Here is a 19355-nt window from a genome sequence, read left to right as displayed (position 1 = left end):
TGTGCCACCATGCGTGTGTGCCACCGTGTGTGTGCCACCGTGCGTGTGTGTGTGTGTGCCACCATCTGTGTGTGCCACCGTGTGTGTGTGTGTGCCACCATCTGTGTGTGCCACCATGCGTGTGTGTGTGCCACCGTGCGTGTGTGCCACCGTGTGTGTGTGCCACCATGCGTGTGTGTGTGCCACCGTGCGTGTGTGTGTGCCACCGTGTGTGTGTGCCACCATGCGTGTGTGCCACCATCTGTGTGTGCCACCATGCGTGTGTGTGTGCCACCGTGCGTGTGTGTGTGCCACCGTGTGTGTGTGCCACCGTGCGTGTGTGCCACCATGTGTGTGTGCCACCATGCGTGTGTGTGTGCCACCATGTGTGTGTGTGTGCCACCGTGCGTGTGTGCCACCGTGTGTGTGTGCCACCATGCGTGTCTGTGTGCCACCATGGGTGTGTGCCACCGTGCGTGTGTGCCACCATGCGCATGTGCCCCGGGATGCGTGTGTGCCACCATGCGTGTGTGCCACCATGTGTGTGTGCCGCCGTGTGTGTGTGCCCCGGGATGCGTGTGTGCCACCATGCGTGTGTGCCACCATGCGTGTGTGCCGCCGTGTGTGTGTGCCACCATGGGTGTGCCACGGGATGCGTGTGTGCCACTGTACGTGTGTGCCACCGTGCGTGTGCCACGGGATGCGTGTGCGCCACGGTGCAAGCCCCCCGCACCCACAGTGGGGTCCCCGTGCCGGCACCACCCAGCACCAGCGCACGCTGCGCACCCTCACTCGTGCAAAGGGGACCGGGCAGCCGCCAGCAGCACACGCGTGTGCCCGGGCTGGACCGTGCCCAGCGTGTGCCACGCTCGCCTCTCCCAGGGCACCTTCAGGGTGGGCACGAGCGAGACCCCGGCAGCGGTGGGGGGGGCTGCGCAGGCAGCGCCATGGGGCCTCAATGCCGCCTTTCTCCTCGCCCGCCCAGCCCGTCAATGGCTCCCCTTGTTCCTCCTGGGCCCCCGTGTTTTCCTAACCCCCACCCTGGCGCCTGCCCCGCAAGAAGGGGGGGGGGGGGGGGGGGCCCACCGTGAAAGAGGCTCTTTCTTTGGAGGCGAGGGGCCGGGGCTGGGCTGGGGGGGACCCCTGGAGAGGGCAGGGAGGGGTTATGGGGGTGCCGAGCAGGATGCGGAGTGGGTCTGCGCGGTGGAAGGGGCCAGCGGCCAGAGCAGCCGGGGGGCTCCGGGCGAGATCCTGCCGGACACAGGCACCCAGGTGAGCCGGGGGACATTGGGGTGCCATCGTGAGTCCCTGGGACTGTGTCCCTCCCCGTCGTCCCTGTCCCCAACCTGCTCTCCATGAGCCCCTTTCCCTCCGCAGGGCTGTTGGGGGGGACAGGGTCAGCCCAAGCCCTTGGGCGGGGGGAGGGGGGGGCATGGACAGAGCAGGGTGGGAGCGGGCGCAAGCAGGGGCACCCAGATGGAGCAAAGCAGCCGAAGAGGGGGGCAGAGGGGAGCAGGACCCCCCCCCCCCCAGCAGAAGGGACAGACCAGGAACCCCCCCCCCCCCCCCCAGCGGGACCCCCAGCCCCCAGGGCACATCCAGCTTTGGGGCTGGCTGGGGCAGAGAACTGGCAAACTCAAGGCATTGTTTGCAGCCAGAAGGAGCCCAGCAGCAGGCTGCACCCCAAAAATCTCCCCCAAACCACCGCATCCCCCCCCCCCCCCTCAAGACCACCACAGGCTGGACTGCTTGCAGGGGGCTAAAAATAAAGCAGAAAAGCCACGTCTCATCGCTAAACAGCCACTTTATCAGACAAACCCCACTCCAGCCCCCATCCCACAGCGGGGTCACCCCCGGGGAGGTGACAGCAACAGAGCCACCCACATCACCCCCCCCCCCCAAAAAAAAAAAGGGTTTTGATGCTCCCACAGGGTTATGATGACCCCATAGCTCTTATTTAAGGGTTTCATCAGGGTGGGACAGATGGAGTTGGAGGGGAAGGGAATAGGATGCAGGGAATACTGATGCACATGGATGGTGATGACCCCCCCCCCCCATGTAGCCCCCCCAAAATCCTCCAGGCAATAGCCCGGCAGCGGGCAGAGCCCAGCCGGACGGGCATTCGCCCGTCCGGCTGGGCTCTGCCCGCTGCCGGGCTTTTGTCCCCTGCGAAGTCCCCCCCCCAAAAGCATCATGACACCCCCTTCGTCCGTCCCCATCCCTACGATTGTGTGTGTGTCCCCCCCCCTCCTCCCCAGCATCATCCTGGTGTCACCCCGGTACCCACCGCCCCGGCTCACTGCGGGAGGAGGGGGACGCGGGCACCGTCCGAGGGACCGGGCATGGGGTTGATGCGTTGACCCGTGCGGACGTTGAACATGGGAAGGGTGGAAAGGGGCCGTGGGACGTCCCGGCTGCCGGCCATGTGCCTCAGCTCCTCCGTATCACCGTGGATGGTGGTGTGGTGGACAAGCTGGATGCTGAGGGGGAAGGAGAACTGGGTGCTGTGCCCCCCCACCCACCCCGTTCCCACCCGCATCTCTTTGGGGAGGGGTTTGGGGGGCTCAGCTCCCCCATTACTAAGGTTTGTCCTTCATCATTGGGGTCTGCTCCGCCATCACTGGGGTCTGCCCACCCATAACTGGGGGCTGCACCCCATTATTAGGGTTTCTTCTACATCTTTGGGGTCTGCACCCCATCATTGAGGACTGTCCTCCATCACTGGGGTCTGCCTTCCGTCGTTGGGGGTCTGCCCACCCGTCATTGGGGTCTGCACCCCATCATTGAGGTCTGTCCTCCATCGCTGGGGGTCTGCCTTCCATCGCTGGGGGTCTGCCCACCCATCATTGGGGTCTGCACCCCATCATTGGGGGCTGCACCCCATCATTGGGGGTCTGCCCACCCGTCATTGGGGTCTGCACCCCATCATTGGGGTCTGTCCCCCATCATTGGGGTCCTCCTTGCTGGTATTGAGTCCGGTCGAGGCTATCAGAGAAGTAAAACAGCTCTTGTGCTCCAGCCCGCGTCTGTGGGGGGTTATTGGGGGGCGCCGAGGTGTGGGGAGAGGAGGAGGGGGGCTGGGGGTCCCCTTTCGGATGGGGAGACCTTTAGGCTCTACCACCTCCATAACATCCCCCCGACAGCCGACCGCTCCCCGTCCCCCTCTCCTCCCCGTCCCCGTCCCTGCTGGCCCTCCCCGTGCTTGGCCATGACCCCCCCCCCCCCAAAGCAGACCCCCAGCACCCGCGGGGCTCAGCCTGGGCACAGGGACTTACTCAGACGTCTCCAAGTCCCGTTTTTGCCTACAAAACAGAGGAAAAAGGGGGGGGGGGGGGGGGAAGATGGTGAGAAGGGCTCTCACCACCCCCAGGTTGTCCTGGGGCTATGATGGCCGGGGAAGGGGCACCCAACCTGGGGTGCCCATGCCCTGGCTGGGGTGGGGGGACCCCCACCCTGAGCATGCCCCCCCCCGACTCACACTCCCTCCCTGCGGCAGCACATGAGGTAGCCCAGGAGCAGGCAGAGCAGCGCGGCCACTGCCAGCGGCACCAGCAGCGTCACCAGGTACCCGGGCAGCAGGTCCCGGGGGGGCACCTCGGTGGGGGGCTGGAAATCCCCACCCTCCTCCAGCACCCCGGAACCCCACGCCGGCCCCGGCGACGTGGGGCTGGGCCAGACCTGCAGCTGCAATGGGGTGATGGTTAGGGGGGGGTGGGGGGTCCCCGCGGGTGTCGTTGCATGGGGCGGAGGGGGAACGTGGGTCTCACCAGGGTGAGGTTGCACCAGCGGATGGTGAAGTGGGGGGCGAAGGTGTCGTAGCAGGAGGCGAGGGGCTGCTGGCCCAGGCTGCAGCGGAAGCGGCTCTGCGGCGAGGCGGCCGATGCCAGGCACGGCGAGAAGGTGCCGTGGGAGCCCACCTTCACGTACACCCTGCCGGGGCGGGGGGCGCTGGCTGGAGGTGGCCTCCCAAAACCCCATGCACGGAAGCTGGGGCTCTACCTGGGAGCAACCCCAGCACCCCCCGGGGCTGCCCGTACCCCTCCTTGCGCCCCTCGATGGGCAGTGGGACGCGGCCGCCCCGGTCCAGGGCGGAGGTGATGTTGATGACGCGGAGGTCGTCCCGCTCCCAGACGCTGGCTGTGGCTTGGAGGAAGATCTCCTGCGTGGCCGCCGGCAGCAGCTCCTCCACGTTCCTGTTGCCCACCAGGAACTCGCCCTGGTACGGCGGCTCCCTGCCTGCGGGGGACACGTGGCACCTGTGGGGACACCCCGGAGCCCATCCCAGGGGGCTCCGGGACAGCCTGGCGCGATTTGGGGGTGCACAGCCCTTACCTGGAGCAGGGATGACGGTGATGACGAGACGCTGTGCCACCGTCTCGTAGGTGTGCCGGTTGTACGCCAGCACCTGCAAGCCAAGGAGAGACCCCCGAAGATGCCAGCCCCCCCCTCCTCGTGTCACCCCCTGGCACGGGGCTGTGAGGGTGGGCACCTACCTCGATGGCATGGGTGCCCACCTCGGTGGCCGTGGGGCAGCCATAGAGGTAGCCCGGCTGGTGGGGGTCACGCTGGATGTACCGCAGCCACCGCGGCAGGTCGGGGTGGTCCTGGAGGTGGGCTTGGAAGGTGATGGGGGCGGCTGCTGGGCACCGGGACGCACAGACGGGTGGGGATGGACACGGACATGGGGACATGCGTGCCACCAGGCTGTGCCGCGGGCAGACCCCGGCCCTGCGAGCCCTTCCCCATCCAACTGGTCCCACCAAGGAAGCACGACTGGTCCCTGTGCCCGCTGTGCACCAGGAGGGTCCTGCTCCCCTTTTTGAGCGTGATGGGGCGGCGCTCGGGGGTCCCCAAACGGGTGGAGGGGTGGGTGGGGGATGGAGGGGTGGAGGGTGGGATGGAGGGCAGGATGGATGGATGGATGGATGGATGGATGGACAGATGGATGGATGGAGGGGGGGGGGGGAGGGACAGATGGCCCAGCTGGGGTCATGCCTGGTGGGGCGCAGGCATTAGCCAGTGGCCCCCATTAGCAGTCCCAGACCCCCCTCCCAACCCAGGCACTGCAGGACACCCCCTCGTCCCCACTCCCCTTGGCCTGGCCCTCACCGCCGTCATCCTCGCGTCCGGTGAGGAAGGCCTCCTGGAACAGCTCCCGCTCCAGCTCGTGGATGAAGATGGTTCCGGTCTCGGAGGAGACGCGGTGGTCGGGGAGGACGCGGTGGTCGGGGAGGACGCGGTGGTCGGGGAGGGCGGCCCGGGACCCCCCCAGGGCCACGGCTGCAGCCAGGCACGGGGCTAGAGCCAGGGCTGGGGAACACGGCTCCTCCCTGCCTCAGTTTCCCCACTGCCCACAGACCCCGGGATGGCCCGCACGCCCACAGCCCCCCCCCGGGACACCCGGCTGGGGCCGAAACGCGTCCCTGCGGTGCCAGGTGTCCCGGGACAACGGGGTGGGGGACATTTTGGAGGGGATGGGGACGGGGATGGTGACAGCACCGTCCTGTGCCCTGGCCCCGTCACGGAGAGGTCCCACCCGGTCCCCCCCCCGTCCCAAACCCAGCTGGCACCAGGGACAGGACGGCTTTATTTAGCTCTGTCACGTTGCAGCCACGTCCCCCCCATCCCCTCCTGCCGGCACCCCCCGTCCCCACCCCGCTCCGAGGGTCCCCCCCATCCTCTCCCCGCTGGGGGTACCCCCGGCCCGGCCGTGTCCCCCCCGGGGGGTGACAGGGCTGTCACTCGCCTGCCAGCACCCAGAGCCGGAGCAGCTCGGGGGCCTCCATCTTCGCCGCGGCCCGGGAGCGGGGCCAGGGCTGATTGACGGAGGCAGCGGCGCTGGCCGGGCCGGGGGGGGCCGCCTGGGGGGGTCCCACTGGGGACACGGGGGGGGACCCCGTAACGGAGCCACCTCCTGCCACCGAGGCCCCATGGCACCGAGCCCCTCTGGCACGCGGGGAGGAGCGGGGCTGCCCAGTCCCCTGGGGGGGGGGCGGGGGGTGTCCCCTGGGTGGTGCCCCCACTCATGAGTAGGGGGATGGCATCCGTGGCACGGGACGGGGCACAGCGGGGCAGGGGGGGCCCCTTGGGGGGACACTTGGGGACAGCTGCCCCCCCCCCCCCCCCCCGTCAGGCAGCCTGCCAGCCCCGCTGCCCCGCACACGCGTGTGCTCGTGTGGCACCGAGACGGGAGCAGGCGTGCGCACACGCGTGTGCGTGCCCAGGCCGTGCGGAGGGACGCTGGCCCTCGGCGGGATGAAGCGGGCTGGGCTACTGGAGGGCTGGCGGTGGCGAGGAGCCAGACCCTGCGGGGGGGGGGGGGGGGAGGGGGGAGGGCGGGCGGATGGCGGCGGCGGAAGGGGAAGGGGGTGGCTGTGGGGGGGACGTCGCGTCGCGTCACGTCCACGTCACGTCTCGTCACGCCGCGTCACGCACAAAGGGCCGGGAGGGCTGTGTCGGGAGACGCGGGGCGTCTACAGGGTCCTGGCGCCCGCGCGCTGCCCGGCCGGGGGGAGCAGGGGTGCTCCCCCACCCTGTCCCCCAGCCCCTCGGGGTGCTCCTCCCGCAGCAGGGACCCCCGGCACGGCCCCGGGCTGTCGGCTCTGGCCCCTCCAAGGTGCCCGGTGGGAAGACGGCAACCCCCCCCCCCAAAGAAGCCCCCCAAAATATCACCCGGCAGGTGCTGGAAGGCAGGGGAGCAGCACCACGGCCCCCCGCCCCGGGGCCCCCCTGCCTCAGTTTCCCCTCCTGTCACCCCGCCTGGGTGGAGGCGTCGGGGGGGGACGTGCTGCACCCCAGGGACGGATTTATGGGGACAGAAAGGAAATAGGGGCCCTGTGGGGACACCACGGGACACCCCGAGATGGGGGGGCTTTGGGCATGGGTGTGTGGGGGTCCCGAGGGGTGGGAGCAGGGTGACATGTGGGCAAAATTGAGGGGACACAGGGAGAGGAGCAGGGGGGCCTGGGAGGGGTGCAGGGGCAGGATGGGGGGATGTGGGTACAAACGCGGGGGGATACGGGGGTAGGATGGGGGGATGTGGGTACAAAGTTGGGGGGGATATGGGGACAGGATGGGGGGATACGGGGACAGGATGGGGGGACACGGGTACAAACTCAGGGGGATACGGGAATGGGATGGGGGGGACCTGGGTACAAAATTAGGGGGATATGGGGACGGCATGGGGGGATGTGGGGGCAGATCCAGGGGATGTGGGTACAAAACGGGGGGGTACAGGGACGGGACTGAGGGGACATAGGGACCAGCCTGGGGGCCAGGGGGGCAAAACTGGGGGGGGGGGGGGACGGACGACGCCGACACAGGGGCAGACAGGCATGGCGGGGACAGAGCTGGGGGGGGGGGACGGGACATGGGGACAGAGCTGGGGGGTGGCAACACCAGAGAAGCCGGGGGACACGCACGGCACGGCGCGGGGACACACACGCCCCAGGGAGGGGACCCCCGTGCGGGTGCGGGGAGGGGACCGTGGGGCATCTCGGCGGCAAGTGGGGGGGGGTCTTGGGGCGGGGGGGGGAGTATCCCCGCGGGCAGGCCGGGGCGGTGGCGAGGCCGAAGCACGGCAGCGAGGAAGAGGAAGAGCGAGCGCGCCGCTAAGACCCAGAGGGCTCTGCGGGCAGCGGGGCGGGCGGATCGCAGGCAGCAGCGGCTCCATCACCAGCCACAGAGAAAGGGGAAGAGGAGGAGAAGGGAGGAAGGAAGGAGGGCCGGGGCGGAGGGGGCCCCCCGGGATGGACATGGCCTGACCGGGCCCCGCAGCCCCCCGCGGGCCGGTGCAGGTGTGCCGGCGGCCCCCCCCCCCCCGGGCGGCATCCCCCTCCCCATGCCGCTGTAGCCGGCGAGGGGCCGCGGCACGACCGGGGGGAGCGGCGGCGGCGGCGGCGGGCGATGCGGTGCGAGGGCCCGGTGGCGGCATGTTGAGGACGGAGGCAGGCGGCGGGGCGGCCGCCGGCGGGGGGTCCCCCTCCGGCGGGGCGACGGGCGGCGGGGGTCTCCGGAGCGCGTCCCCCCACCGTAACGCCTACGAGGCCACCATCCAGGCCCTGGCGCCCACAAAGGAGGCCGATGGCGAAGACGGCAAGAAAAGCCGGGGTAAGAAGTATGGCTCCAACGTTCACCGTATCAAGAACATGTTCCTGCAGATGGGGACGGCGCCCGGCCCCGAGGGCGCCTGCGACCTGGCCAAGGCCAAGGAGAAGCCCGTCCGTCTCTCCTTGCCCCGGGCCGGCAGCCTCGGCGAGAGCGTGGACCAGGGCAACCTCCTCAAGCTGGGCACCAGCGTCTCGGAGAGGGTCAGCCGCTTTGACTCCAAACCCGACAAACCCTTCTCCAAGCTGCAGGAGACCCGTAAGATCTTCGAGAGGAGCCCGCAGGAGAAGGCCACCACCACCAAGCTCTTGCTACGTAAGGAGCGAGCCGGTTTCCAGGACCGTAAGCTGGACGTGGTGGTGAGGTTCAACGGCAGCACCGAGTCCTTGGACAAGCTGGACACCGAAGCTGTCTCGCCCACCGTCAGCCAGCTCAGCGCCGTCTTCGAGAAGGCCGACCTCCGTAACAACCTCCACAAGGCGCCGGGGCGAGCGGGAGGACCGCTCAACGCCAAGGTGGTGGGCAAGCGACCTCGGGTCTTCTTGCCAAGCCCTGAGGCCGGCCGGTCGGGTGATGGCCACGCCGCCCCGGCCCGTGCCCGGCTGCCGGAGGAGGAGAAGGCAGCAGGGAAGACCGGCCGGCCGGCGGAGAAAGAGACAGCCGCCCCACGGGTGCAGGAGGTCTGCAAGATCAAGCCGGTGGAGGTGGAGGAGAGCGGCGAGGCCGAGGAAGAGGAGGAGGAGGAGGCGACGGCGGCGGGTGAACCAGCGCCCGCGCCCCAACCGGCCAAGGGGGCTGAGGGTCCGGCGCCCACCGCCCCCCGGCTGGAAGGGGGGTCCGGGGCGGCCGCGGGCGAGGAGGGTGTCAAGGGCGAGCGGGCGGAGGAGGGCGATGCCTACGAGGAGGCCAAGAAGGAGGACTTCTCCGAGGCGGACCTGGTGGACATAAGTGCCTACAGCGGGCTCGGGGAGGACTCGGGGGGCAGCGGGCTGGAGGAGGAGGAGGAGGCCGAAGGGCTGTACGAGCCCGAGTCAGGCTGCGTGGAGATCCCTGGGCTGTCTGAGGAAGAGGAGCCCGTCCCCAACCGCAAGATCCAGTTCAGCACTGCCCCCATCCAGGTGAGACCGCCTGGGCATGGCGGGGGGCGGCTGGGGGTAGGGGGGCACGCCACGGTGGGTGGCAGCTGGGGATGGGGGGGTTACCCCAGGGTGAGGGGCGCCCCAGGGTGAGGGGCAGCCCAGGGTGAAGGGCAGCCCGGGGTGGGGGGTGTGACCCCCCCCAAACCCATCCCCTTGAGGAGGCTGGTGCTGGGGACAGGGATGCGGGGTGGGGGTCTGTGCCCCCCTGCCCCCCCAGCCATGGGGCACGGCATCCTGCTTGGCCATGCCCTTGCGCTGCAGGAAGGAGGGTGGCCACCTGGGCCTGGCTAACGAGCCAGCTAACGAAGGGCCCTGACCCGGCATGGCCTGGCCCCCCCCCGCCAGCAAGGGGCCACCCCGGGGCCGGTGTGATGGGGGGGTGGCACCGGTACCCGCTGGGGTGGGCCGTGCGCAGCACCCAGTGCCAACCCGCTGCTGTGCCTGGGACGGGCCAAGACCCACCCCATATTTTGGGTGGGGATGCCCAAAATATCCGGGTGCGGGGGGCTGGGTGCGGCGGCTGCACCGCCACCCTCTGCCCTTGGTCCCCGGTGGTCCCTCGGTGCCGGGGCTCCTCCCAAACCGGGGGTCCCCGGGGGATGAAGCGGCGATGTGGGGGGGGGGGGTATTTGCCCCCGCCATGGGCCCGGCCTGGCGCCCAGGACCGTTTCGGGAAGTGGAGGAAGGGGAAGTGTCTCAGCGGCATGGCCAGGCAGGAGGCAGCATCGCCCGTCCCCCCGCCATTCCCCGGCGGGGACCCTGGCTGGGTTTGTGGTCCCCATCTGGGATGGTCCCCCAGCGATGGGGCGGGGGGAGAAGGGGCCGTGCAGCTATTTCGGGGTGTTCTCTCCTGCTTGAATCCCCCCGACCGGAGGAGCAGCGATTGCTTTGTGCCGGAGCTGGGTTATTTTTAGAGCCCCGGCCTATATTCTGGCTCTGAGTCAGAGCGGGTGGGTGGCCCCACCTGGGACGGGGGGACGGGGACTGCCGTGGCCCAGGCAGGGGACAGCGGTGGCCGTGTGCCAGGTGGCTGCACGCTGCGGGGGGGGGGGGGGGTGTCTTGGTCCCATGGGAACCGGCCAGCCCGGCCCTGGGAAGGGTGTCCCCCGCCATGGATGGGCAGCTGGGCTTTTTGGGATGCTCCGCTTGCCCCCAGCACTGCCTTCAGCCTCTCGCTCTTACCCGTGTCCCACCACAGGGTGACAGCGGGGGTCCCGTAGGCAGGTGGGGAGGGGACCCAGGCGTCCGAGAGCCCCAGCTTCCCCCCCCCCCCCCGGCTGCATGGGTGATGCTGAGCTCCCCAAACCCACTGTGGGGGTGGGGACCAGGAGCTCTGGGGACCCCCACCCAGCCCCAGCATGGGCCCCAAAGCGGGCACGCTGCACCCAGGGATGGGGGCACACACCACCAGCCCCTTCCCCTGGGCACGCGCTGGCTCCGGCTGCTTCTCCCTTGGAACCCGCTCCAGGCCCCCAGCCCATCCCAAACCCCCCGGGACCCGGCGACAGGGGCGGGGGGCACAGCAGGGCGAGCCGGGATGCGTGCCCGTGGCTGTGGGCTCGGGTGCCCGCAGCCCCCCCGGGGACCACGTGCGGATGGGGGGATGGAGCCGTGTCCCCTGCCCTGCTCATCCCCGGCACCCCTGGGTGCCAGCCGGGTGGGTCCTGCCCATCTGTGGGTGTCACCGGGCTTTGTGCGATGGCCCTTGACACTCATCCCTAATACCCTTTGTTGCGAGGCTTTAGTGCTGCCGTGTTATCCCTAATCCACTCGCCCCGGCGGCATCGCCGGGCCGGGGCCCCTCCGGGGACATCTGCCAGGCTCAGCGCCTGGCCAGCCCAGCCCCATCCGGAGAGGGGTGCTGGCAGCCTCCCGGGGTGCAGGGACATGGCACCCCACTCCCTCCGGCTCTGGGTTGGGGACATCATCCTGGCGGCACGTCCAACCTCGGCCAGGAGCACGTTGGAGCACCCCCAGCCCCGGGGCGAGGGTGGGGTGGCCCCCAGCCCCTCCTGAGCTGGCGTGGGAGGATTTGGGGCTGCCCCACGCCGGGGGTCAGCGTCCCCAGGGATTTACCGCATCAGAGGACCATACGTGTGTGGCCCCGACCTCCTTTGCCTTTCATCGCCCCGCTCCCACCAGCTGCCCGCACTCGGGTCCCCTCCCCAGCCTCGGACGGGGGCTGCCACGAGACCTCGGCAATCCCAGCCGTCCCCGTCCCCGCTCCCTTGGGACGGAAGGAGGATGGGGACAGCCCCAGCCACGAGGTTGACCCCTCCTCGGTTTCCAAGCACCCTGCAAGTGAAGCCCGATGGGGAGAGGTGGGCACAGGGGGGACGGAGACCTGGGGATGGGGGTGACCTGTGGACCCCCGAGGCCCGCAGAGTCCCTGGTGCTCCCTGTGCCCAGGCATCCCTCCAGGCAAGCACATGGAGGCAGAAGTTGAAACCTTCCAGGTGGAAACCCAGGGGAATAAACCAACCCCAAACTTACAGCGGGATTTACCTCTCCCAGGCACGATGGTGGGTTTGGGTCCTCGGGCTCCGGGCCGGCAGCCTAGGCTTGCACGGAGGTGCCCAGGCAGCGGTGAGGTGCAGGGCAGAGGAGGTGAGGCTGCCCATGGGGAGAGCCTTTCCCTGCTCCTGCGGACAGCCTGGACCATGAGAAGGTGGTGGGCTGAGAGCTGGGGAGCCCCTGCCTGGGGAAGGGGTGGGGGAAACAGGGGAGGGAACAAGCCAGCTCTGCCCTCCCCAAACTGTATGACCGAGAGCAGCCAGTGCTTGCACACCCTATCCACCCACCCACCATCCACCCATCCACCCACCCACCATCCACCCACCCATCCATCCATCCATCCATCCACCCATCCACTCATCCATCCATCCACTCATCCACCCATCCATCCATCCATCCACCCACCCACCATCCACCCATCCACCCATCCATCCATCCACCCACCCATCCACCCATCCACCCATCCATCCATCCATCCATCCATCCACCCACCCACCCATCCACCCATCCACCCACCCATCCACCCACCCATCCACCCATCCATCCACCCATCCATCCATCCACCCACCCACCCACCCATCTATCCATCCACCCACCCATCTATCCATCCACCCACCCATCCACCCATCCATCCACCCATCCATCCATCCATCCATCCATCCATCCACCCACCCATCCACCCATCCATCCACCCATCCATCCACCCATCCATCCATCCATCCACCCATCCATCCACCCACCCACCCATCCACCCATCCATCCACCCATCCATCCATCCATCCACCCATCCATCCATCCATCCATCCATCCATCCACTCATCCATCCATCCACTCGTCCACCCATCCATCCATCCATCCATCCATCCATCCATCCATCCACTCGTCCACCCATCCATCCACCCATCCATCCACTCATCCACTCATCCATCCAACCACCCATCCATCCATCTATCCTTCCATCCATCCATCCATCCTTCTATCCTTCCTTCCTTCCTTCCTTCCTTCCTTCCTTCCTTCCTTCCTTCCTTCCCTCTTTCCTTGCATTCATCCTTCTATCCATCCATCCATCCATCCTTCCACCCATCCATCTGCTCATCCCCCTGTCCATCCGTTCGTCCTTCTGTCCATCCATTCATCCTTCCTTCCCTCCTTCCTTCCATTCTTCCACCCATCCATTCTTCCACCCACCCATCCATTCTTCCATCCATCCATCCATCCCTTCATCTGTCTGTCCATCTGCCATTCCATCCACCCACCCCTTCGTCCATCTCTCTGTCCATCCACCCCCCATCCATCCATCCGGGGGGTGCAAGGCACGGCTCTGCTCCCAGGGCCACCCCCAAACCCTCTGCGCTTCCTCAGACTCCCCCTCACTCCATGACGTGACTTGGGGGGATTTTCCAGGGTCTCGTAGGCTCAGCAACACCCCCCACGCCCCTGCCTGGGGCTCCCCCCACCCCGGGACGCCCGCTCGGCCATGGGTGCTGCCGGTGCCGGGGCGGCGCATGGCTGTGGTGTTTTCCCACCCCATCCCGCTGCCTCGCTGAGCAGCTCCCTCCGCCCCGGCAGGTCTTCAGCACTTACTCCAACGAAGACTACGACCGCCGCAATGAAGACGTTGACCCCATGGCTGCGTCGGCCGAGTACGAGCTGGAGAAGAGGGTGGAGCGGCTTGACCTCTTCCCCGTGGAGCTGGAGAAAGGTGGGTCCTCGCCCCATCCCGTGCCCCGGGGCCCCCCGCGGCACCTCGGGGAGGGGTTGGAGGTGACTCCGTTGGCGTTGGGTGGCCGCTGTCACCCTGCCAGGACACAGCTCTCTGTCTCTGCAGACTCCGAAGGGCTGGGGATCAGCATCATCGGCATGGGCGCAGGGGCCGACATGGGCCTGGAGAAGCTGGGCATCTTTGTCAAGACGGTGACAGAGGGTGGGGCTGCCCACCGGGACGGCAGGTAAGGGCTGGCCGGCCCAAAACACCCACCTGGGTCCCCGCTGCCACGTGCCCGCGGGCTTGGGTGGTGGTGGAGGAGCTGGTGTGGGAGCAGGCAGAGATGCCACGTGTTCCCCCGCCTGGGAGATGCTGGGGAGGTGGGCGAGGGGTGGCCCCGTTGTGACGGTCCCCTTGTCCCCAGGATCCAGGTGAACGACCTGATCGTGGAGGTGGATGGCACCAGCCTGGTGGGGGTGACACAAAGCTTCGCCGCCTCCGTCCTCAGGAACACCAAGGGCCGCGTCCGGTAGGGCCCAGGGCTGGGGGTTTGGGGGGCCAGGAGAGCCCCACAGCGCGTGCTTGCCCCCCTGCGACGCCCTGCCCCATAGCCTGTCCCCAGAGCACCCCAGCTCCCAGGCTGGGCTGTCCCCCTGCCCCAAAATACCTCTGCCCCCCCCCCAGTCCCCGTGCCCACTGCCTGCCCTGCGCCACCCTAGTGCCCTCTGCCCCCCGCAATGCCCCCCCAGCAGCCCAGGATCCCCCCAGCCCCCCAACTCATCCACAGGCCCCGTAACATTCCCCCCCCCCCCCCCCAAATTCGCCACCCCCAGGAGCACTGCCTGTCCCAGCAGGGATGTCCCCCGGCTGTGCCACCTGGGTGTCCCCTGGCCGAGCCTCCCCGCTGTCCCCCGGCTGTGCCACCTGGGTGTCCCCCACCCCCGGCCCCCCACGGTCGGAGCCCCCCGTCCCCGGCTGAGCCCCGCCGTCCCCGCAGGTTCCTCATCGGGCGGGAGAAGCCGGGGGAGCAGAGCGAGGTGGCACAGCTGATCCAGCAGACGCTGGAGCAGGAGCGGTGGCAGCGGGAGATGATCGAGCAGCGCTACACCCAGTACACTGAGGATGATGAGGAGGTGAGGGGGACGGCACCTACCCAGGAGGGGACGGACGTGGTCCCCCCACCCGATACGGGGCCAGTGACTCGGTTTCCCCAGGTGGGATGGGGTGGGGGTGCCAGGCTGGGGGTCACCACGTGCCGACGCCGCTCCGTGCCCTCCGCAGACGGGCGAGTACGCCACGGACGAGGAGGAGGAGATGAGCCCCATGTTCCCCGGTGGTGAGATGGCCATCGAGGTGTTCGAGCTGGCTGAGAACGAGGACACGCTCTCCCCCGTGGAGATGGACCCCGAAAAGCTGGTGCACAAGTTCAAGGAGGTGAGGAGGGGATGGGGGGTGCCAGGGGAGCGTGCCCGCGGGCGGCAGCGATGTGTGCCCGCCCGGGAGCGGCGTGGGGACGCGCCCGCCCCGTGCGAACGCCCGGCTCTTCTCGCAGCTCCAGATCAAGCATGCCGTGACCGAGGCCGAGATCCAGCAGCTGAAGAGGAAGGTGAGCGGGTGCCCCGGCTCCCTGCGGGCAGGAGGGACCCCCCTCCATCTCCCCAGGCCCCCCTGGATCTCCATCTCCCCCATCCCCTCCTAGCTCCCCGCATCTTCCCCCCCCAGACCCGTCACCACGCTGTGCCGTGCCATGCCACACCATGCCTGCTCCCCGGCTATGCCATGCCATGCTATGTCACACCATGTCACGCCACGTCGCGCCGCGCCGTGCCGCGCCGCACCACGCTGTGCCGTGCCGTGCCGTGTCATACCTGCTCCCTGGCTATGCCGTGCCGTGCCGTGCCGTGCCGTGCCCTGAAGCCGCTGTCCCCCAGCTGCAGTGCCTGGAGCAGGAGAAGGTGCGCTGGCGGGCCGAGAAGGCCCAGCTGGAGCAGAGCGTGGAGGAGAACAAGGAGCGGATGGAGAAGCTGGAGGGGTACTGGATGGAGGCGCAGAACCTCTGCCAGGCCGTGGACGAGCACCTCAAGGAGACGCAGGCCCAGTACCAGACCCTGGAGCGCAAGTACAGCAAGGCCAAGAGGCTCATCAAGGAGTACCAGCAAAAGTGAGGGCGGCGCCGGCACCCGGGCACCCATCCTTCCCCGGGCGTGGAGCATCTCCCTGGGCACGGACCCGTCCCTGGGGCACCGACCCCTTCCCGGGCACCCCTTGTCCCTGGGCACGAACCGTCCCTTGGGCGTGAAGCGTTCCCCGGGCACAGACCATCCCCTGGGCAGAAACCCGTCCCTGGGGCACCGGCTCCTTCCTGGGCACCCCCATCCCCTGGGCACCCCTCATCCCCTGGGCAGGGACCCTCCCTTGGGCAGGGACCCTCCCCTTGACGTGGAACCGTCCCTGGGGCACCAACTCCTTCCTGGGCAGGGACCATCCCCTGGGCAGGGACCATCCCCTGGGAGGTCCCCGGGCACCACCACCCCACTGAGCACGGTCCCTCCCTGACACCCAAGTCGCGGGGTCCCCCCTGACCTGCCCCACCTCCCCGGGGTCTCCCTCCCCGGTGCTGGGTGGGGGGTGACGTGCACCCATGCGCTGACCCCGCAGGGAGATCGAGTTCCTGAAGAAGGAGACGGCGCAGCGGCGGGTGCTGGAGGAGTCGGAGCTGGCGCACAAGGAGGAGATGGAGAAGCTGCAGGAGAAGGTGGGCACCGGGCGCCGGGACGCGGGCTGCCCCTGAGCCCCGCGGGCACGGCCGGCCCCGGCTTCGGCCCCGCCGCCGCCCGGCCCCGCTCCGCCACGCCGCTTCCGCCACGCCACCGTCGCGGCCCGTGGGTTCCCGTCGCCGCTGGATCCCAGGATGGATCGCAGCAGATCTGCTCGGGCGCCGGCTCGCGCCAGCCGCTGGATCCCACGCCGGGTGGTAGCGGAGCTGCGTGGGGCGCTGGCTCCCCTCCGGACTGAGCTCCGGCCGCTGGATCCCACGCCGGGTCGCGGTGGATCTGCTCTGGGCGCCGGCTCCCACCGGATTGTGCTCCCGCCACTGTGCCCTGCACCGGATCGCAGTGGATCTGCTCGGGTGCTGGCGCACGCCCGATCCTCCTCCTGGCGCTGGATCCCACACTGGATTGCAGTGGATCTGCCTAGGGTTTGGGTCGCAGCGGATCCTGCTTCAGGGTCTGACATCCCATAACGGATCAAAAGAGATCTTCTTGGGCACTGGCTGCTTGCGCGGGATCCCGCAGTGGTTCCCGGTAGATCTGCGCAAGGCACGGGCTCACACTCGATCCTCTGTTGGGAGCTGGATCCCATGCTGGTCATGCTGGATCCCGCAACAGATCACACTGGATTCCATGCTAGCTACACTGGATCCCCCCCCAGCGGGCGGGGCCAGAGCTGTGCTGGGTCATAGCAGATCCTCTGTGGGGTCACCGGATCCCCCGGGATCCCGCAGCGCCTGGGAGGCTGCCGTGGGTCGCGGCGGGGGGCCGGCACCCGCCAGGCCGGGGGGCACCAGGGCGCAGGCGGGCAGCGGGGGGGGGTCCCCTGGCACCCAGCAGAGCCCCCCCCATGTCCCCCCCCTCCTTACACCCTCCTCTGTCACCCCCAAAATGTCCCCCGACGTCCCACAGAGACTCGCCCACCGCCTGCCTGCAGCCCCCCGCCCGTCCCTGTGCCCCCAGCCCCACGCTGGCCCTCCAGCACCCTGTCCCCTGCCCGCACCCTCCCCTTGCCCTGTCCCCCCCTCCCTCCCCCCAGCCCTCTGTCTCCCCCCACCCCAGCACCCCCATGTCCTGCCCCCCCTTGTCCTGTGTCCCCCCCCCCCCCAGTCCAGTGCCCCCATCCCCACGTCCCCATCCCTGTGTCCTCATCCTGTCCCCCCCCAGCCCTGTCCCCCTCTGCCACGTGGTTGTACCCTACGTCCTCTGCCCTGTCCCCACATCCCCACCCCTGTGTCCCCACATCCCCACCCCTGTGTCCCCATGTCCCCACCCCTGTCCCCGTGTCCCCACCCCTGTCCCCGTGCCCCCCACCCGTCCCCAAGCCCCCCGGCCCCCCCTGCTGAGACCTCTCCCCTTTGCTGTTTTTCAGATCTCCGAACTGGAGGCCAAGCTGCAGACTTTGAAAAATTCCAACCCGACTTAAACCACCCTCAAACCGCAGCGATTTCGGGGGGGGGGCCCCCCCTCTCCCCCCAGCCCTGTCCCCCCCCCCCTCCTCCCCACGCCTTCCCCACCGGGGAGGAGGCGAGACCCCTGCCAAGGCCTCCTGGTGCCCCCCACTTCCCCCCTGGGGGCACAGACAGCGGAGGGGAGGGGGCCGGGGTGCGTCTCAGGGGGGAGGATTTGGGGGGGGGGGGCGGACACCCCGCATTCGTGTCTCTGTCCAGTGTGAGTCTCGTGGTGACGTGATGGACCGATCGGGGGGGGGGCACGGCCCCCCCCCAAGGCCTCCCCCTCCCCAAGCGCACCCTCCCCTCGACGTGACCCCCCCCCCCTCCCTCCGGACACAGAGCTGGCACCCCGGGTGGACGCTGGCGGGGGGGGGCAAGCAGAAATGCCCTCTGCCCCCCCCCAAATGTGAGCCATACTGGGGAGCAAAGGGGGGGGTACGCTGGAAGCCCCTCCCTGCCCCCAGCTCCTCCTCTTGGGACTCTCCTGGAGCACCGGCCGGGGGGGCTGGCTGCCTTTGGGCCCCCCCGTGGACTCGTCCCCACAGTGAGATGCCCCCCTGGGGTTCCGTGCCCGGGACACTGCGGACCTTCACCGTGGAGGGGGGGGTCCCCAAGTGCCCCCCCCGCCCCCCCCCCCCCCCCAGTGCCACCACCGCCAGGCAAGAGGGACCTCCTCAGCCTTTGCCAACCCCTGCAGCGGGCATGGAGGGGGGGGCCACCGGCCCCACCGCGGCCCCCCGGGGATGTGGGGGGCTGCCCGGCTCCCCGCTGCGGGGACACGGCCGGGGGGTGCCCCCAGTGCCCCCCAGCACCCGCCACCACCCTCCCCGAGCCCAGGGCTTTCGCCTTCCCTGGGCGGGGGGGGGGGGGCCGACACACGGGGGGGTCCCCCTCCAGAGTGGGGGTGATGTTCTCACCCCCCCCCAACTGTAAATACCCCCCCAATAAATCACAGTATTTCTCTGGGGCTGGGACACCCCCCACCACTGGCCAACCCCAGCCGGCTCGGGGGGCTCCAGCCCCTCGGCCCCGGGGGAACCCCTTTAGTTTTTGTTTCTATTCTGCCCCCCCCCTCCCCCCCGAAGTACCGAGTCTCCGACAGTAACTGGATGTGGGGGCAACTGGGAGCCAGAGCTGGTTATACTGGGAGGGGGAGGAGGGGGGCACGCGGGGGGGGGGGGGCGGGGAGGGGGGGTGTCCGACTGGATTGGAGCCACTTGGGGGGGGGGGGGGGGGAGTATTTAAGGGGGGAGGCAGGGAGCCGAGAGCCCCGGGGGGGTGCTGGGGTTATTTAATCTCACACGTATACCTGTGGGTGTATATACTATATATATATGTACGTATGTATGTACTGGTCCTCGTTTTGTAACGCAGCGCCCTCGCGCCCCGCCAGCCCCATAAACATGGCCGCAGCCTCCGCCCGCGCCTCCTTGTCCCGGCCGGCTGGGCCGACTGGGGGCACTGGGGGGAGTGGGAGGGACTGGGGGCACTGGGAAGGATTGGGGGGCACTGGGAGGAGTGGGAGCACTGGGAGGGATTGGGGGGCCACTGGGAAGGACTGGGGGGCACTGGGAGGAGTGGGGGGGCACTGGGAAGGACTGGGGGCACTGGGAAGGACTGGGGGGCACTAGGAAGGACTGGGGGGCACTGGGAGGAGTGGGGGCACTGGGAAGGACTGGGGGGCACT

The 19355-nt window shown here is 69.1% G+C and overlaps 2 protein-coding genes across 3 annotated transcripts; one reads left to right on the top strand and one right to left on the bottom strand.

Annotated features, from left to right (window-relative positions):
* Positions 1-2163: 2163 nt before the first annotated feature.
* On the bottom strand, positions 2164-7912 carry SGCA (sarcoglycan alpha). Its single transcript, XM_075522981.1, has 13 exons — positions 7744-7912; positions 7135-7223; positions 6512-6661; positions 6143-6284; positions 5726-5854; positions 5089-5259; positions 4473-4615; positions 4312-4384; positions 4017-4215; positions 3747-3909; positions 3458-3663; positions 3255-3281; positions 2164-2459 (listed from the first exon to the last, which is right to left on the bottom strand). Exons 1-13 carry the CDS (start codon positions 7910-7912, stop codon positions 2276-2278), a joined length of 1845 nt encoding a protein of 614 aa, XP_075379096.1. The 3' UTR covers positions 2164-2275.
* On the top strand, positions 7586-18859 carry PPP1R9B (protein phosphatase 1 regulatory subunit 9B). Of its 2 annotated transcripts, none has more exons than XR_012778611.1 (10): positions 7586-9203; positions 13308-13440; positions 13567-13687; positions 13868-13972; positions 14441-14576; positions 14725-14877; positions 14996-15049; positions 15375-15604; positions 16102-16763; positions 17587-18859. XR_012778611.1 is itself a non-coding variant. In XM_075522803.1 (10 exons), exons 1-10 carry the CDS (start codon positions 7911-7913, stop codon positions 17638-17640), a joined length of 2376 nt encoding a protein of 791 aa, XP_075378918.1. In that variant the 5' UTR covers positions 7587-7910; the 3' UTR covers positions 17641-18858. The 2 variants fall into 2 exon arrangements, 1 of the variants encoding a protein (XP_075378918.1); XM_075522803.1 differs by having other exon boundaries at positions 7587-9203; positions 16102-16198; positions 17587-18858.
* The last annotated feature ends 496 nt before the right edge of the window (positions 18860-19355 follow it).

The sequence above is a fragment of the Mycteria americana genome, chromosome 22, assembly GCF_035582795.1.
Source record: "Mycteria americana isolate JAX WOST 10 ecotype Jacksonville Zoo and Gardens chromosome 22, USCA_MyAme_1.0, whole genome shotgun sequence".
Classification (NCBI taxonomy): domain Eukaryota; kingdom Metazoa; phylum Chordata; class Aves; order Ciconiiformes; family Ciconiidae; genus Mycteria; species Mycteria americana.
The sequence above is the reverse complement of the archived record's forward strand: the minus strand, read 5'-3'. Positions and strand labels throughout refer to the sequence as shown.

Excerpts from the sequence above, each read along its gene's own strand:
- SGCA (XM_075522981.1), bottom strand. The coding sequence starts at position 7,912 with ATGCCGCCACCGGGCCCTCGCACCGCATCGCCCGCCGCCGCCGCCGCC. Across the intron at positions 5,855-6,142 it reads GGTGCCACACGAGCACACGC|TGGGACCCCCCCAGGCGGCC; the intron begins GTGTGCGGGGCA and ends CCGTGTCCCCAG. Across the intron at positions 4,385-4,472 it reads TGGGCACCCATGCCATCGAG|GTGCTGGCGTACAACCGGCA; the intron begins GTAGGTGCCCAC and ends CTTGGCTTGCAG.
- PPP1R9B (XM_075522803.1), top strand. The coding sequence starts at position 7,911 with ATGTTGAGGACGGAGGCAGGCGGCGGGGCGGCCGCCGGCGGGGGGTCC. Across the intron at positions 14,577-14,724 it reads ACACTGAGGATGATGAGGAG|ACGGGCGAGTACGCCACGGA; the intron begins GTGAGGGGGACG and ends TGCCCTCCGCAG. Across the intron at positions 16,199-17,586 it reads TGGAGAAGCTGCAGGAGAAG|ATCTCCGAACTGGAGGCCAA; the intron begins GTGGGCACCGGG and ends GCTGTTTTTCAG.